This window comes from Echinops telfairi, unplaced genomic scaffold, assembly GCF_000313985.2.
Source record: "Echinops telfairi isolate 266 unplaced genomic scaffold, ASM31398v2 ScPeMD7_18;HRSCAF=68, whole genome shotgun sequence".
In the NCBI taxonomy this organism is placed as follows: Eukaryota; Metazoa; Chordata; class Mammalia; order Afrosoricida; family Tenrecidae; genus Echinops; species Echinops telfairi.
The window spans coordinates 98,081,598-98,095,240 of record NW_022103915.1 but is presented as its reverse complement, the minus strand read 5'-3'; the positions used below and the strand labels follow the sequence as shown (position 1 = coordinate 98,095,240).

The 13,643-nt window shown below is 48.9% G+C and overlaps 2 protein-coding genes across 4 annotated transcripts in view; one reads left to right on the top strand and one right to left on the bottom strand.

The window, feature by feature from the left end:
• Positions 1-3,146, bottom strand: part of ZFYVE19 (zinc finger FYVE-type containing 19) — a 6,293-nt gene extending 3,147 nt beyond the window's left edge. For both annotated transcript variants that reach the window (XM_004712714.2, XM_045287696.1), the window contains exons 1-5: positions 2,472-3,146; positions 1,053-1,174; positions 890-943; positions 323-441; positions 74-219 (exon numbers count right to left, since the gene is read on the bottom strand). In XM_004712714.2, the coding sequence (XP_004712771.1) occupies positions 74-219; positions 323-441; positions 890-943; positions 1,053-1,174; positions 2,472-2,525 (495 nt within the window). In that variant the 5' untranslated portion in view covers positions 2,526-3,146. The remainder of the gene's footprint in view (positions 1-73; positions 220-322; positions 442-889; positions 944-1,052; positions 1,175-2,471) is intronic.
• DNAJC17 (DnaJ heat shock protein family (Hsp40) member C17) overlaps positions 2,836-13,643 on the top strand; it is a 40,996-nt gene continuing 30,188 nt past the window's right edge. Inside the window, exon 1 of one of the 2 annotated variants that reach the window (XM_045287698.1) lies at positions 2,836-2,971. In XM_045287698.1, the coding sequence (XP_045143633.1) occupies positions 2,894-2,971 (78 nt within the window). In that variant the 5' untranslated portion in view covers positions 2,836-2,893. The remainder of the gene's footprint in view (positions 2,972-13,643) is intronic. The other variant, XM_004712713.3, reaches the window with a different exon arrangement.

The window sequence follows — 13,643 nt, the reverse complement described above, 5'->3', positions numbered from 1 at the left end:
GTACATGCACCTGTGCTCGGCTGGGCCCTCCCTCTCCCTAGGAGCATGTTCCCTCCTGAGCCATGGCACTCACCGGCTGCGGTGGCTGAGCGGGCAGAGCTCTGCCCTGCAGTGTGGCCAGTCGTGCCTCCATCTCCTGGGTGGAAGGGATGGAACCCGGGGGCTCCCCGCGCAGCGCAGCCAGCCGGGCTTCTATCTCCGCCGGCGAGGGCACTGGCTCTGTAATCGGCACGGGGGGAGCCCTGTAAGAGGCAGAGGAGTCACCATGCCAGGAGGCCTGGCAGCGTCTTTGAGGCCAGCCGTCTCCCTGGGCCCGACTCACTGGGCTTGTTCTCCTGGCGGAGGCGAGCCAGGCGCTCAGCAATGACCTGGTCTTGCTGCGTCAGTCCCGGGGTCCAGGGAGCGCTGGGCTTCTGCTTGCCTTCCAGAGCTGCCACGCGTCTGGCGGGAGGAAGGCCAGAAGTAGGGACGAGGGTGCCTTACTATTTTGTACTCAAACCATTCTGGCCATCTTGCGGGGTGGGGGTGGGGGGCGGGTCTCCAACGGGCAATCTTCTGGGGTCCTGGCTCCCTTGGCCATTGCCCTGTGGTCCATCCCGGCTCAAGCAGAGAGGGCAGGATCTATGAGTGCCGAGCTGGTTTTCTCCGAGCAAGAAGGAGCCTGCGAGAGGGGTGTTCTGACCCTGTGCCTGTCTGACAAAGAATTCTACCCTGATGGCTGCTTTGTTCTTCCCCCAACCCCATTCCTCTTTCTCTTCAGCACTTTGGCGGGAAAGATGGGGCTTTCTACTCCTGTCAACAGTCTCAGAAACTCATAGGGACAGTTGGACGCTGTCCTGTAGGGTCGCTGAGTCAGCACCGACTGGATGGCTGTGCATCCAACACTTACTTCTTGTAGTTCTGAGGCGGTGACCACTTGGAGGAGTTGGCAGAAGTAGACCCTCTAGAGGATAAGAATCTAGTGTCAGATTCTGCCCTCCTGCCAGGCAGTACCCTGTGCTCCCCTGCCTCCCAGCCACCGTGGCTGCATGTTGGCCATGCCTGCCCCTCACCTGGTCAGGACCTCGTGGCACTGCTTGCAGACCTTGTGCTGGGTGTTCCCAGCCCGGGGCACGGCCGCACTGAAGCTGAGACAGCCAGAACAGAAGGCCCGGCCACAGTTCTTACAGCCGCACTACAGGAAACACGAAACAGGGGACACTCTCACCTGGTACTGCGGGCTCCCCCAAGGGGACTCCTCAAGCACACACAGCTAGGGGAGACACTGACATTGTGACCTGTCACTGGGAGGAGGAGGGGGAGGAATGGGGCCCGTGAGGGACAGGGGCTGGTGAAGCAGTTCCTTAGTCTCCAGTCTCTTATTCAAATCACATAATGAATACTTCATGCAAAATTCTCAGTGCTTTCTAGACTAGCTTCAATTCCCGGGCATAGGGGTGTGGTAAGCCAAAAGGTTTCACTGACTCTTCAACAAAGGCAAATCAGAGTGCAGGATACACGCCTTCTTTGCACTGGTGGAGTAGGAGGGTGGCCAGGCTCGGGATGGGGTAACAATAGCCTCTATTTATTAAGTACTTACTGGGTGCCAGGCACTGAGCTCAGTACTAAACATTCATCTGCTTTAGTTCTCACCATTTACACATATCATCCTAATCACCTTTTGATGCCCACCATTTAATGTTCCAATTTTAGACCACAGGACTCTCAAACCAAGGCCTTTCTGTGAACAGGGCACCAGAACTCATGTGGACCCCTGACCACCCTGACTCCAAAACCTAGACTAAGTGCTACTCAGCCTGTGTCCATCCATCCATCCTATCTGGTCCTCATCTCTCAGTCGGACGTCTTGCCCGTAGCTGAGGTACAGGAAGCCTGCTGTTACTAGGGGAGCTTGGCAGGTTCCTGAGGTCGCAGCTAAGGGCAAGAGGAAGGACAGAACTCTAACTCGAGAGACCTGGGAAGGACAGGCTGCAGTGAAGCCGAGTGGGGAGAAGGAAGTAGCTGGTCGACAGAAAATTGAAGCTTTCCAAAACACGAGGGCATCAGGCTTTATAGTTTTATAAGGCACTTTCACATACGATGCAGTGGGAAGCACGCTGGGCCGCTACCCTCAAGGTCAGGAGTTCGAAACTACCAACCGCTCCTCGGGAGAAAGACATCCAGGTGCGGAAACCCAACGGGGCAGTTCTACTCGGCCTGATGGGCTCGCTACGAGTTCGAATCATTCGATGTCAGTGGGTTTGGTTGGTTTGACCTCCAGGTCACATCGGACCCGCACAACTCCGCATGCAAGGTAATTATTAGTTTCATTTTAGGGAAATTGAAACGGGGGCTCAGGGAAATCAAAACCACACAGTTGGAACGGGGCTGGACCGGGCCAGGAATACTAGACTTCGGGCTGCAAATCCTGTGCTTCTCCCTTCACTCTGCGTCCTCCCTGGTCTTCCAGCCCCCGGGGAGAGAAGACTTGCCTCCTTCTTGAAGAGTGTGAACTTGGCCGCGCAGCCGTAGCACCTACTGTCCATCTTGGCTCCCGAGACTGCAGGGTCGGCAGAGTTGCGGTCACGCCCGCCAGACCCACAGCTCCTGGACTCTCACTGAGCACTGTCCGGCCCCAAGCAGCCCACTAGCGCGTTCCAGCGGCGGTCCCCAGGCCGGGAGTAGGGACAGACCACCCTGTTTGAGCGCGGCCGAGGCGGGAGCGGGGACTGCTGGGAGTTGTAGTTCGTTCACGATCGCCCGCCTCCTTTAGCGTCAGCTCGGCCAGATCCAGAACACAATTCCCAGAAGGCTAAGCGCCATCAAGCCGCTCAGAGTCGGCAGTCCCCCGGGAGTCCCGACGCACGCTTGGACTCCTGGGAATTGTAGTACAAACCGACTCAGGGTGGAAAGCATGGCGGTGACCAAGGAGCTCTTACAGATGGACCTGTACGCGCTGCTAGGGATCGAAGAGAAGGCGGCGGACAAAGAGGTGAGAACGGCGTCGAGGAGGGCCGTATCTTGCGCGGTTCCTCCCGTTTTATCATCTCGCCCGCAGCTGGCACTCGCTCTCCTGGTTCGACCGGGCGTTGGGCGGGAGCGAGGGAGGCCTCAGAAGATGTGTTCCCAGATCTTTCCTGGAGGGTCTGAGGGCTCCAAGGGGACGGAGGGGAACAAGCGACTCCTCGCGCCGCGTGACTGCGCTCTCCCTCTGGGTCCCTGGACTGGGAGAGGGCCTGCGGGGAGCCTGCCAGGGAGCCTGGCTACCTCCACGCGCCTGCGCAGTGCCAGTCTAATTCCGCTTCGGTCGTGACGGGCTTGGAGGTGCTTCATTCAGGCTCCTCTGGAAGGTCTCCCTGCAATTCCATAGGGTCTTGGGTGAAAGGGGCAGGTCTGCAGGCACCACCGCTCTCATTTCACCCCTTTTATCGTTGTGACCCGTGACCCGTGACCCTGCCGTCTCTTTTCTTTTTCAGCCCCACCTCATTGACTCTTTTCAGCAGAAGCTCCGGTGGTACTTGTTAACATTTGAGAGTGGGCCAAACAGGAAGAGTCAGAGGACTTAGACAGGCGGCCTGGGGTTCTGCAGAAAAGTCGTAATACAATGCCAGGGCATGGGGCACTGATCAAGCTATACCCTAGATTTCTATGATCCCTCTCAGAATCCTGGTCATAGTTATAGCCACGCTGGAGAGAAGAGTCCAGTAATTCATTGGATGGGAATTAGTGCCCACGAATGTCCATTAGCGGGAGAAAGATGGAGGCAGTTTGCTTCCATAAAGATTTACAGCCTTGAAAACCCTAAGGAACAGTTCCGTCGTATAGGGCTGGTATGTGTTGGCATTCACTTGATGGCAGTGGGCTGGGAATGCCTGTTAGAGGAGCCCTGGTGGCCCAGTGGGTTGGGTTGGACCACTGATGGGAAGATCAGCAACTTTAACCCTCCAGCCGTTCAAGTCTACTTTTGTAGAGTTGTAGCATTGGTAACCCTTGGGAATTCTTCTCTGACATACAGTGTGAGTTGGATGGCAGTGAGCTTGGTGGCAGAAAGAGCTTGTTGCCAAGGCTGAGGCTTTTACAGAAATTGACTGACACATTTTTCTCCCTTGGCTTGCCTGGTGGGTGCAAACCACTGACCTGGCTGCTAAGTGTATAATACTACTTATGTGCTGGGCACTGTGTTGAGTCATTTATTTAACTCACTGCCATCGAGTCGATGATGACTAAATTGGTATCTTATATTAATACTGGGATCTTTCATACCAGGCCCAGCCAGGGTGTTAGAACCCTAAAATTGAGACCTCCTGAGGAAGGCAGTTGGGGGAGTCCTTGATGTATATATTAGTCAGAGACGTAACATGATTGGATTTTTTAAAGGAAATACTCAACGTTAATATGCAGAATGGACAGAGGAATGGGTGTGGAGGAGCTGCCACTAGGCATCAGGTTACTAGGTAACCTGGTAGTTGGGATAGAGAGCTCACTCAGGTGAGACTAGGGGTACATGAGAAGGCTGTAGAAAGGACAACAGTGCTAGCATATATGGGTTGCTTTCGATGTGCCAAGACCCTGGTGGGGCAGTGGACTGAGTTCCGAACTGGTAACGGAAAGGTCAGCCCCACCGGCTGCTCCTTGGGAGGACGATGAGGTTGTCTGCTTCTGTAAAGATGTACAGCCTAGGAACGCTGTGACACAGGGCTACTCGCCCTACAGGGTCACTAGAGGAGGCAGAATGGACTCGGTAGGTTTTTTTTAGGTTTCCCATGTGCAGGTGCTGTGCCTGCCTTTTCATAGAGTAGGCATTGCTCAGGCACAGTTCACTAGAATAAAAGAGAATGTGGGCGGTACCTTCAGAGGGATATAAATAAGCTGTTGGGGATGTTTGAGTCAAGTGAGATGACTTTGAACTTGAGATTAATGGGGGAAATAGAAGAGTCATTTGAGGCCTTGAGACGTCAGAGCTTGCCTCTGTGGAGATGGAGGAAGGGCATTCCAAGACAGGGGGGAAAGAAAGAGAAGATATAGAAACTAGTTTTTCTGCGTGGTTATGGGTCAGTATTGCCCCGATGGCAATAAGTTGTTTTTTTATTTTTAGCATTTTATTGGGAGCTCATACAAATATCACAACATTCCACCGTTCAAACACATCAATCAATATTGGACAATTGCTACCACAGTCAGTTTCAAATAATTTTCTTTGTTCTTGAACTTCCTGATATCAACTCCCTTTTATCCCTTCCCCTCAACCCTTTATTTATTTATTATTTTTGCTGCATCTTACACCATCCAATATATGCATTTATGTACAATTCTGTTGTCCACTCTCCTCTCATGGGGTTATATAGTCATCAGTGCTATCAGCTGCTCCCCTCCTCTTCTTCCTTCCCCTCATTTCCTGTTCCTTCAGGGAACCATTACTCCCATTACTGTTTCTGAAAGGGTTATCGCTCTTGGCTTTCATGAATTGAATGATCTTTTAATTTTTTAAAATTTATTTTTTTCCAATGATCCTAATTATATAAATGAGCATACACATCTAACATGATTAATGAGGTAAAACAAATAAAAACCATAATCGTAAGGGGAGGAAATATTAAAGAACTAGAGGATAGTTATGTGCCTCTTCAGTGCTATACCGCAGCCTGGATTCATCCTCCCTTCCGTGGCCCTTCTGAGAGGGACTGCCGAATTCACTTGCAGGTGGGTTTTGGGTCTCCATTACATCCCCACCCCTTCACATCAATGAGTTTGGTTTTTTTATACATAAAAACGAAAAGGTAAAAGAAGATAAAACTTGAAAAGTTGGGTGGGGTCATGGAACCTATGGCTAGCCCCGTGGTAGTGTACTCTTTGTGGTAGAGAGCAAGTGACCGAGGCCCGGTATGCCTCCCTGTGGGAGCATAGCACCAGTCGTATTGTGGAGGAGATCTGGAGGACCCACACACACTTTGAGTGTACGTCAAGAATGCCTCCTTAACTCTGGTTGTTGGTTCACATAGTCTAGGGTTTCTTAAGAGTTCACAGAACCCTTTCAGGAGCCTAGTGAGCCCCTGGAATTGTGTATATCTATTTTGGGGAAGAGGAGGTAATTTTTATCAAAAACAAAACAAACAAGATTAAGAAGCCCTTATCTAGGCAAACTCATTGTGTGTACTGATGGTGAAACTGAAGCTCAGAAACTCAGGCTGCTAGTGGCAGAATTAGGACTAGAACTGAGATATAGTCAATTAACAAATGACCCTTCTGGCCAGAACTTGGTTCACCCCTCTCCTAAGGTAGAGTCTAACGATGCCCGCAAGGAAAGGATGTGACTTGGTTGACACCTGTACTAAAGCCAGGTGTCAATGTGAAGTATTGAATTCCTATGTGATGTATTCTAATTCTGGACTCTACCTGCAGCTATAATCCTCTTTTGGAAGGTCCTTTCTTCCTTTCTTTTTGGAAGATCCTTTCTACTAATGGACACGATTAGAGTAGGATCAACAACTGACTTTAGTAGACAGTGTGAACCAAGTCCCATCTTTTTCCTTGGGACAGCTTCAGACTCTACTTCAGTAGAGGGTGTAACTTAAGACCCCATTCTTTGTTTTCCTTGGGGGTATCGTGGGCTAAAAGACAAATTACTCCTCCATCAAAGCCACTCCTAAGAGTCATTTGGGACACAGAAATTCAGGACCATTTTGGAAGAGCACATCCAAGATGTCTTTCTGAAGCGGCAAGACCGGAGGCACATAGTCTCAGGGGAGCAGCCCCAGTGCTGTGGATACCTTCTTCTCATCGGGCTTGAGACTATGGGATTGAGACTGAGTGACAGGCAGGCTGGCTTCCCAGCCCACGGAGGCAAAGGCCAAGGAACCACGGAGCTGAGAGACCAGAGAGAGACCTGCTGCCTGAGGAGAGGTGTTGCTGGGGACCAATGACTCTATCCTTACTGTTTGCTGATCCTGACTTGTGGTGACCTATTAACTTCCCCCAATCACCCCCCTGAATTGTGAGTTCTGTGTGACCATTGCAACGAACCCACCAGCATAGAAGTAGAGGGCCGTGGGAGGGGTGGTTGGTGTCCGACTAGCTCAAGAAGGATGGAGTGAGGAGACCCCTGTCTTGGGGCAGTGGGGAAGCCAGAGGAGATCAGATATGTCCACCTCCATACCGTTTACCGCAGAACCCTGATCCCCAGATGCAGGGCCTGGTTGGTGTTCTTTCCGCAGGGCAAGGCTTTCCGGCCTTGCCAACTATCATATAGCTCAGTGGTAGCAAAGGGCTCCCCTTACCCTTTCATTCAGACTCTGTCTCAGAGGCTCTTTCTCAGGGCACGGTGAAAGTGTCCGCAGACTAATTGTTTCCGCGTGTCTATGATGTTCCTCACTCTTCTTTCCTGCGCACAGGGAGAGACCACAGTTGTATCTTAGATGGCTGCTCACAGCTTATTTTAATTTAATTTAATTAATTTATTTTTTTTTTGCTCACAGCTTTTAAGAGCCCAGGCGCTTCCTCACCAGAATAGGATGCAGAATACTGTCTTTGTGGACTATGTTATGCCAATTGACTTTGGGGTCTCCCAAGACTGAGGTCCTGAGCCCCTAGGCCCAGTGAGACCTTCCCTCAAGAGGTTTGGTAATTTCTAACAAGTTCTCATCTTGCGCCCTGTATTTCCCATCCCTTCCATAGACATGTTTGCAGCAAAGGTAAATAGCCGTGCCCAAATAGCCGTTGTCAAACCTGTATTTCTTTGTGGAGATACTCCCACATCCCATCCGCTCAGCCTGCGTGTCTGCCTCTATTCCTAAATCACCGTTATCGCGGGGTTGGATGTGTGACAGTATTGACGTCTGCTGCCTGTGTCTCCGGCGCTCTTCCCAGGGGCTTCCCTCGCCCCCACCCTTTGTGCCTCCTCCTCTCGTCATGTCCATCGCCTTTCCCTTCGCCCAGGCGAACCCCTGTCTACCCCACAGCTGGTCATCGACTCTTCCCCTCCCACCTCTCGTGCCCGCCAAGACTGTTTCCTTTGGTGTGGAAACAGTTTAATTGACGTTTTCACTAGTGGTCTCATGCAGTCTTTGTCCTGTGGTAATTCATTCAGCATATTGCCCTCGAGGCTCATCCCTGGTGTGAGGTATTTCACAGACTCCTCGTAATTCTTTATTGTTGAGTAGTCTGTAAGTAGTGTTACTTCTCCCCCAGCCTGGATGCCTGTACTGTCCCTATTTTGTCTTCGAGCTCCGGCCAGCACATTATGGCAGAGGTATGATGATAAAAGGCGTCCTTCTGTCCACAAGGGGACGCTTTCCCTTTCCCTCTGTTGAGCTGAATGTTGACTGTTGGTTTGTATATACGCCCTTTTTATGTTGAGGAATTTCCTTGCTGTTCCTATTTTGAGTGTTTGTTTGTTTTTCAATCAAGAATGGGTGTTGCATTCTCCTTTCGTTATTCTGCCCTTCAGTGAAAGTGCTGTCTAGTCTCCTACTATTACGACTGGTTGTCTGTTTCTCTCCTCAATTCTGCGAGAGTTTGATTTATGTAGTTTGAGGGTGTCTCATTTTATGCATACATGTTTATTATGGGTGTATCCTCATGTTCAGTTGACCCTTGATTATTATATCGTTTCCTAACTTGTCACTTGCACTGGTTTTTGCCTTAAAGTCTATTTTATTAGAACTTAATATTTGGCACTCCTATGCCTTTTTTGATTGCCTTTAGTTTGATTATTTTTCCCATCCTTTGATTTTTAGTCTAATTTTGACTTTGTGTCTAAGGTGTGTCTCTTGTAGACAGCGTATTGATAGATCCTGTTTACTTCTCCATCTCTGCTACTCTCTGTTGACTGGTGCGTTAAACACATTTACATTCAGTATATTAATGGTAGATATGACTTTACTGTTGTGGTTTTACTGTTTGTTTTTTATGTGTGATGGTGTTGGTTTCTTCCACACAATTTTCTGTGCTTTGTTCATTTTGTTTGTGAGTTTTCTTGTCATTTTCTTCATTACTGTTGATTTTCCTTTTTTTTATTTTGATGAGGTTTATTCGTCTTTGTGGAGGTTATTCTGTAATATTCTTCACTTCATCCCAAGTTTAAAGCAGTATGCTCTACCTTGAAAGCAACTTTGTTTCCTCGCTGTTTGGAAGTTCTGTGACTGTACTCTTTATTTCCTGTCTTTACTTTGTCTTCATTTACAAATTAATATCTCTGGCTCTCTATTTTTAATCTTGTAGGTTTATTGTACTTTGGGCTTTTGGGGGGTTTTGTTTGTACTTTGGATATGTCTATATATGGGTTGACACCTGTGTGTTGTGATATATCTTACTTTCAGGCTGTTGACTGCCATGCTCTCTATCCAGTGAACTCTCATTAGTATTTCGTGTAGGGGTGGTCTGCTTTTACAAATTCCTTTCATTTGTCTTTATCCAGAAAGGTCCTGATTTCACTGTTGGATTTGATAGACAGTTTGGCTGGGCATGTAATTCATGAGTGACGTCCCCCCACCCAGAGTTTTAGATGTGTGTCATCTCATTGCCTTCGCTCCTTCGTGGTTTCTGCTGAGAAATAAGCACTTGGTCTTTTTGATTCCTGTTTTTCAAAGTGGCTTTCTGTTTTTCTCCAGCTGCTCTCAGGATTCTCCCCTTGTCTTCGGTTTTGGAAAGTTTTATTATGATAAAAATGGGTGATTTGGTGGCGAGTTTATCCTGTTTGGGGTTTGTCCAGCTTTTCGAATGCATAGCTTCTTATGTTTCATGATATTAAGAAGGGTTTCTTCTAAACTCTTTGACAATTTATGCTTTTTTTTTTGGCTGGGGGAATCTCTTCATGTTCTGAAGTTCCAGTCGCACTTATGTTGTTCCTCCTGATGATGTCCCGTGTAATGCTTAGCCTTTCTTCTTCCTCTTCGATTGTTCTGGCATCTCAGTGTCGAGCGATTTGTCGTAGAGCTCAGTCACGCAGTCTTTCAGTGATTCAGTCCACTCCTTGCCCTCAGTGCATTGTGTGTGTTTGAGATCTTAGTGTGGCTCTTCTGGGTTCCTATTTGCTGTTTCTAATTCTTCATTTTGTCAGTTTGTTAACTACTGTGTATTGGATTATTCTAAAATTTCTCTGTGTTTTCCTTGAGTTCATCTGCAGCTTTCTCTATTTTTCTCTCAAGCAAATACTTAAATATCATTGTTTTGACTTTTTTTATCAGGTAGTTCCAATGCCATATATTTCTCAGAAGGGCTTTCTAGCTTTGTGTTTTGGTCGCTTGTGCCAATCTTTTTTTTTTTTTTTTGTATGAACAGAAACGATCAGTTGTCTTTGATGATTGTATGTTGGTGTGTACCTTGGCACACCCCACCTGTCTCCTGGTGGGTGTGATAGAGAATGGGAGTGTCTGTGTTGTTTTCTGTTGGTTGTTCATGAAATGTAGATGAGGACGGGTTTTACTGGTGGCCACTGTGGGTCATTGATCTGGTGGCATCAGAGTGGGTAATGACCCTGAACAGTGGGTGGAGTTGCAGGACATACAAGTGTGCCTGGTCTTTATGGGCACAGATGCTCTCTCAGGTGGGACAAGAGAAAGGGGGTAAAAAAACAAAGTACAAACAACAGCAAGAAAAAATAATATCTAACGAAGGAAAAGGAAATGAAAGCAAGAGAAAAAAAGAAATAAAAGAGCAAAAAAAGAAGAAAAGGGAAAATAAAAGATAAATAGAAGAAAGACAGTAAAAAGGGAGCAGAGATCGAAAAGAAAGAGACAAACAAAGGGGAGTGTAGGAAACCGGAGGGACGGTATGGGCCCAAGAGAGGAAAAGTCTATGGGTAGCAGGGTACATGGCATAGCTCAGCTCCTTCTGCCAGTCGGGGAGTTCATGGAGTAAAGGGTGGGTTAGGGAGGGATACCTGATACCCAGATGGTGTCTGGGACCAGGAAGCAGTTTTTGCTGGCTCAGAGGGTGGCTGAGGCCAGGGTGCTTGCTCCCAGAAGGACTTCTTTCTGACCTGGAGGGCAGCTGGGGGTAGGGTGGCTAGTTAGGGAAGAAGGTCGGCCGGACAGGTTACCTTTCTGCTGCCCTACTGTGGCAGAGTTCACAGGGCGTGGTTCCGACCTCAGGTGGATTAGGGTCTGGGTGGGGGAGTCACTGGCTTCTGGGTGGGGGCGGACTCCCTTTCTGGTCACCAGGAAGGTGTGGGGAGCCAGGGGAGGACCACATATTCCTGGGTACCAGTCAGCAGTCAAAGCTCAAGACGGCCACCTGACAGTCCATCTGTTCCTTCATGCCCCTAGCCCTCCACAGATCCAGTCTACTCCTCGGTCCTTTTCTCTGAAGCTCAGGGCTCCAGAATGACCCGTACCTGCCTCCTTTGGTCTTCTGTGTCTTTGTGGAGGGAGGTCTGCGTGGCGTGACTGCCTGGTTCCCCATCTTGCTGGGAAGCCCGCAGTTGGTGCACATTTGGTTTCGTGTTATCGATTGTCATCCCTACAGTGTGACATCATTTATCCCACTTCCTCCCAGGGGTTCTCGTTCACATTCTCCCTTCATTTTTAGCCCTTATGAACTTTATCCTTGAGAAAATGTTACAAATGGTTGGTTATTCTAAGGAGTGCGTACCCCACGTGTCATTGTTCTCCTTATAGACCTATTATTTGGCTAAAAACAACCACAAGGTCAAGTTCCATTCCAGACGTAAAGGGCGACCAGAAGCCGTCCTCTCAGGGTTCCACCAGTCTCTGCTTCGGCCTGCTCTTCATATTCTGACCCCACCCTCGCCAAGACCTGCTGAGTGATCTGTGTGTCCTTCAGTTTCTTTCTCGCAAATAGAAATAAAGACACGCCTGTATTTTTATTTTTTGACACCTGTATTTTCAATGGTATTTTTATACGTTTGATCCTGTTTATTTAATTCTGTGAACAGTTTTATTTCTACTGATAACAACAACTTCTATCGATGTTGAGATTTTGGAAGGAAGAAATCTTGATGGTTTCAGCCTCACCAAGCCATCAGCCCACACGTGTGAACGCAAACCTTTTTGGAAGGAACGTCACTTGAGAGGTTGGTATCGCCCACATAGTTGGCTTTTCCGTGGGGGAAACGCATCTGCGCGTAGGACCTCCCTTCTCAGGAGTGACAGCAGAGGACCTGTTGCCTTCTTGCAAAGTTTCAACATGTTCAGTGGTAGGGAGCCCTAGCCCCCCCAGGCCTTTTCCTAGGACTGTCCTTTCCCCCCGCTTGTTTAACATTGGAGTACAATTTCTTCGTGGGGCCCTGGTTCTGGCCACCGCAGGGCTGTATTGAGCATAGCCGAGGCACCTTCCACAGTCCTCTCAGCAGGGCATTCAGTCCCGTGCCACCCGGTGGCTGTTGCCACCTCCCTCTGAGGAAGCCTATACCATCTTCTTCCCCCTCATGTCTGTTCCGGTCCAAGAGTCCCTGGCATCAGAGCAGGTCCCTGGGACCCATCGAGGTGCTTGTCTTGGCTTTTCAGGCCTGAAACATTCCTCCTCTCCCCACCTCCCACACCCACACATCTTTTTTCCTTTGCAGTTGTTTATCCAGCCGTCTCTCACTATCTCAGTTTAGATGTCTGTGAGACATCTGGAAAGTGAAACCCTAACCGTACCTTCTATCTCGTCAATCCCTTTTTGGTACTGCTCAGGCCAGCCTCCAAGAGCCATCCTTGACTCTTTTCTTTCTTTCACGCCCCTCTCCTTGCAGCCAGCAAATCCTCTCTTCCTTCCCTGCTAAATACAGGGGTAGGCAAATATATGAATTGCTGCAACTATCAGAGAAGCCATTATTAAACAAACACCAAAAAATGCGAAGCTCTTGCTTCTTGACACATCCTCCCGCTAGGCTATACACTTCTGACGGTGGTGTTTCCACCTCACTAGCTCTGAGATTTACACCACTCAAAACAGCTGTTTGACATCATTGAGGGATTCCAATGTGTTCCTGCAAAATGCCCTTTGAGGTTTGGGAACAGAAAGAAATCTGAAGGGGTAAGAGCAAGGTGCAGGGTGGATGGGGTGAGGTTTCCCAAGGAGATCCTCACTGGACAGCCCATGATGTCAGGTGCTGTCCACTCAGTTCCCACTCATAGCGACCCTGCGTGCAACAGAACCAAGCCCACCCAGGCCTGCGCCGGCCTCGCAGGGTTCCTATGTGTGAGCTCATTGCTGCAGCCACTGGCCCTCTTTCCAGTGCTCCTCTACTTTACCAAGCATGATGTCCTTCTCCAGGGACTGGTCTCTCCTGAGAACAAGTTCCAAGTACCTGAGATGAAGCCTCCCTGTCCTCGCCTCCTAGGTGCCTCTGGCTGCACTTCCTATGACAGTCCGTGGAACGTTCCATGTTCTTGACCAGCACCCAAATTCAAACACATAAATTCTTCTTCTTCGGTCTTCATTATTCAATGGCCAGCTTTCATTGAAATACCATGGCTTACATGGACTAAGCCCCATGATGACCTTGAATGCTGACCTTGCAGGCAGCATGGCATAACCCAGGGTCCACACCTGGGTTAAGAAGCACTTAACACAGACTCCGGCTGAATGAACTGAGCCCTGCCTTGAAGCTGCCTGTACCCTTGGACTCAGGACTGGGGTACTCTTTTTTTTTTTTTTTTTAACATTTTATTAGGGGCTCATACAACTGTTTTTTTGTATGAACAGAAACGATCAGTTGTCTT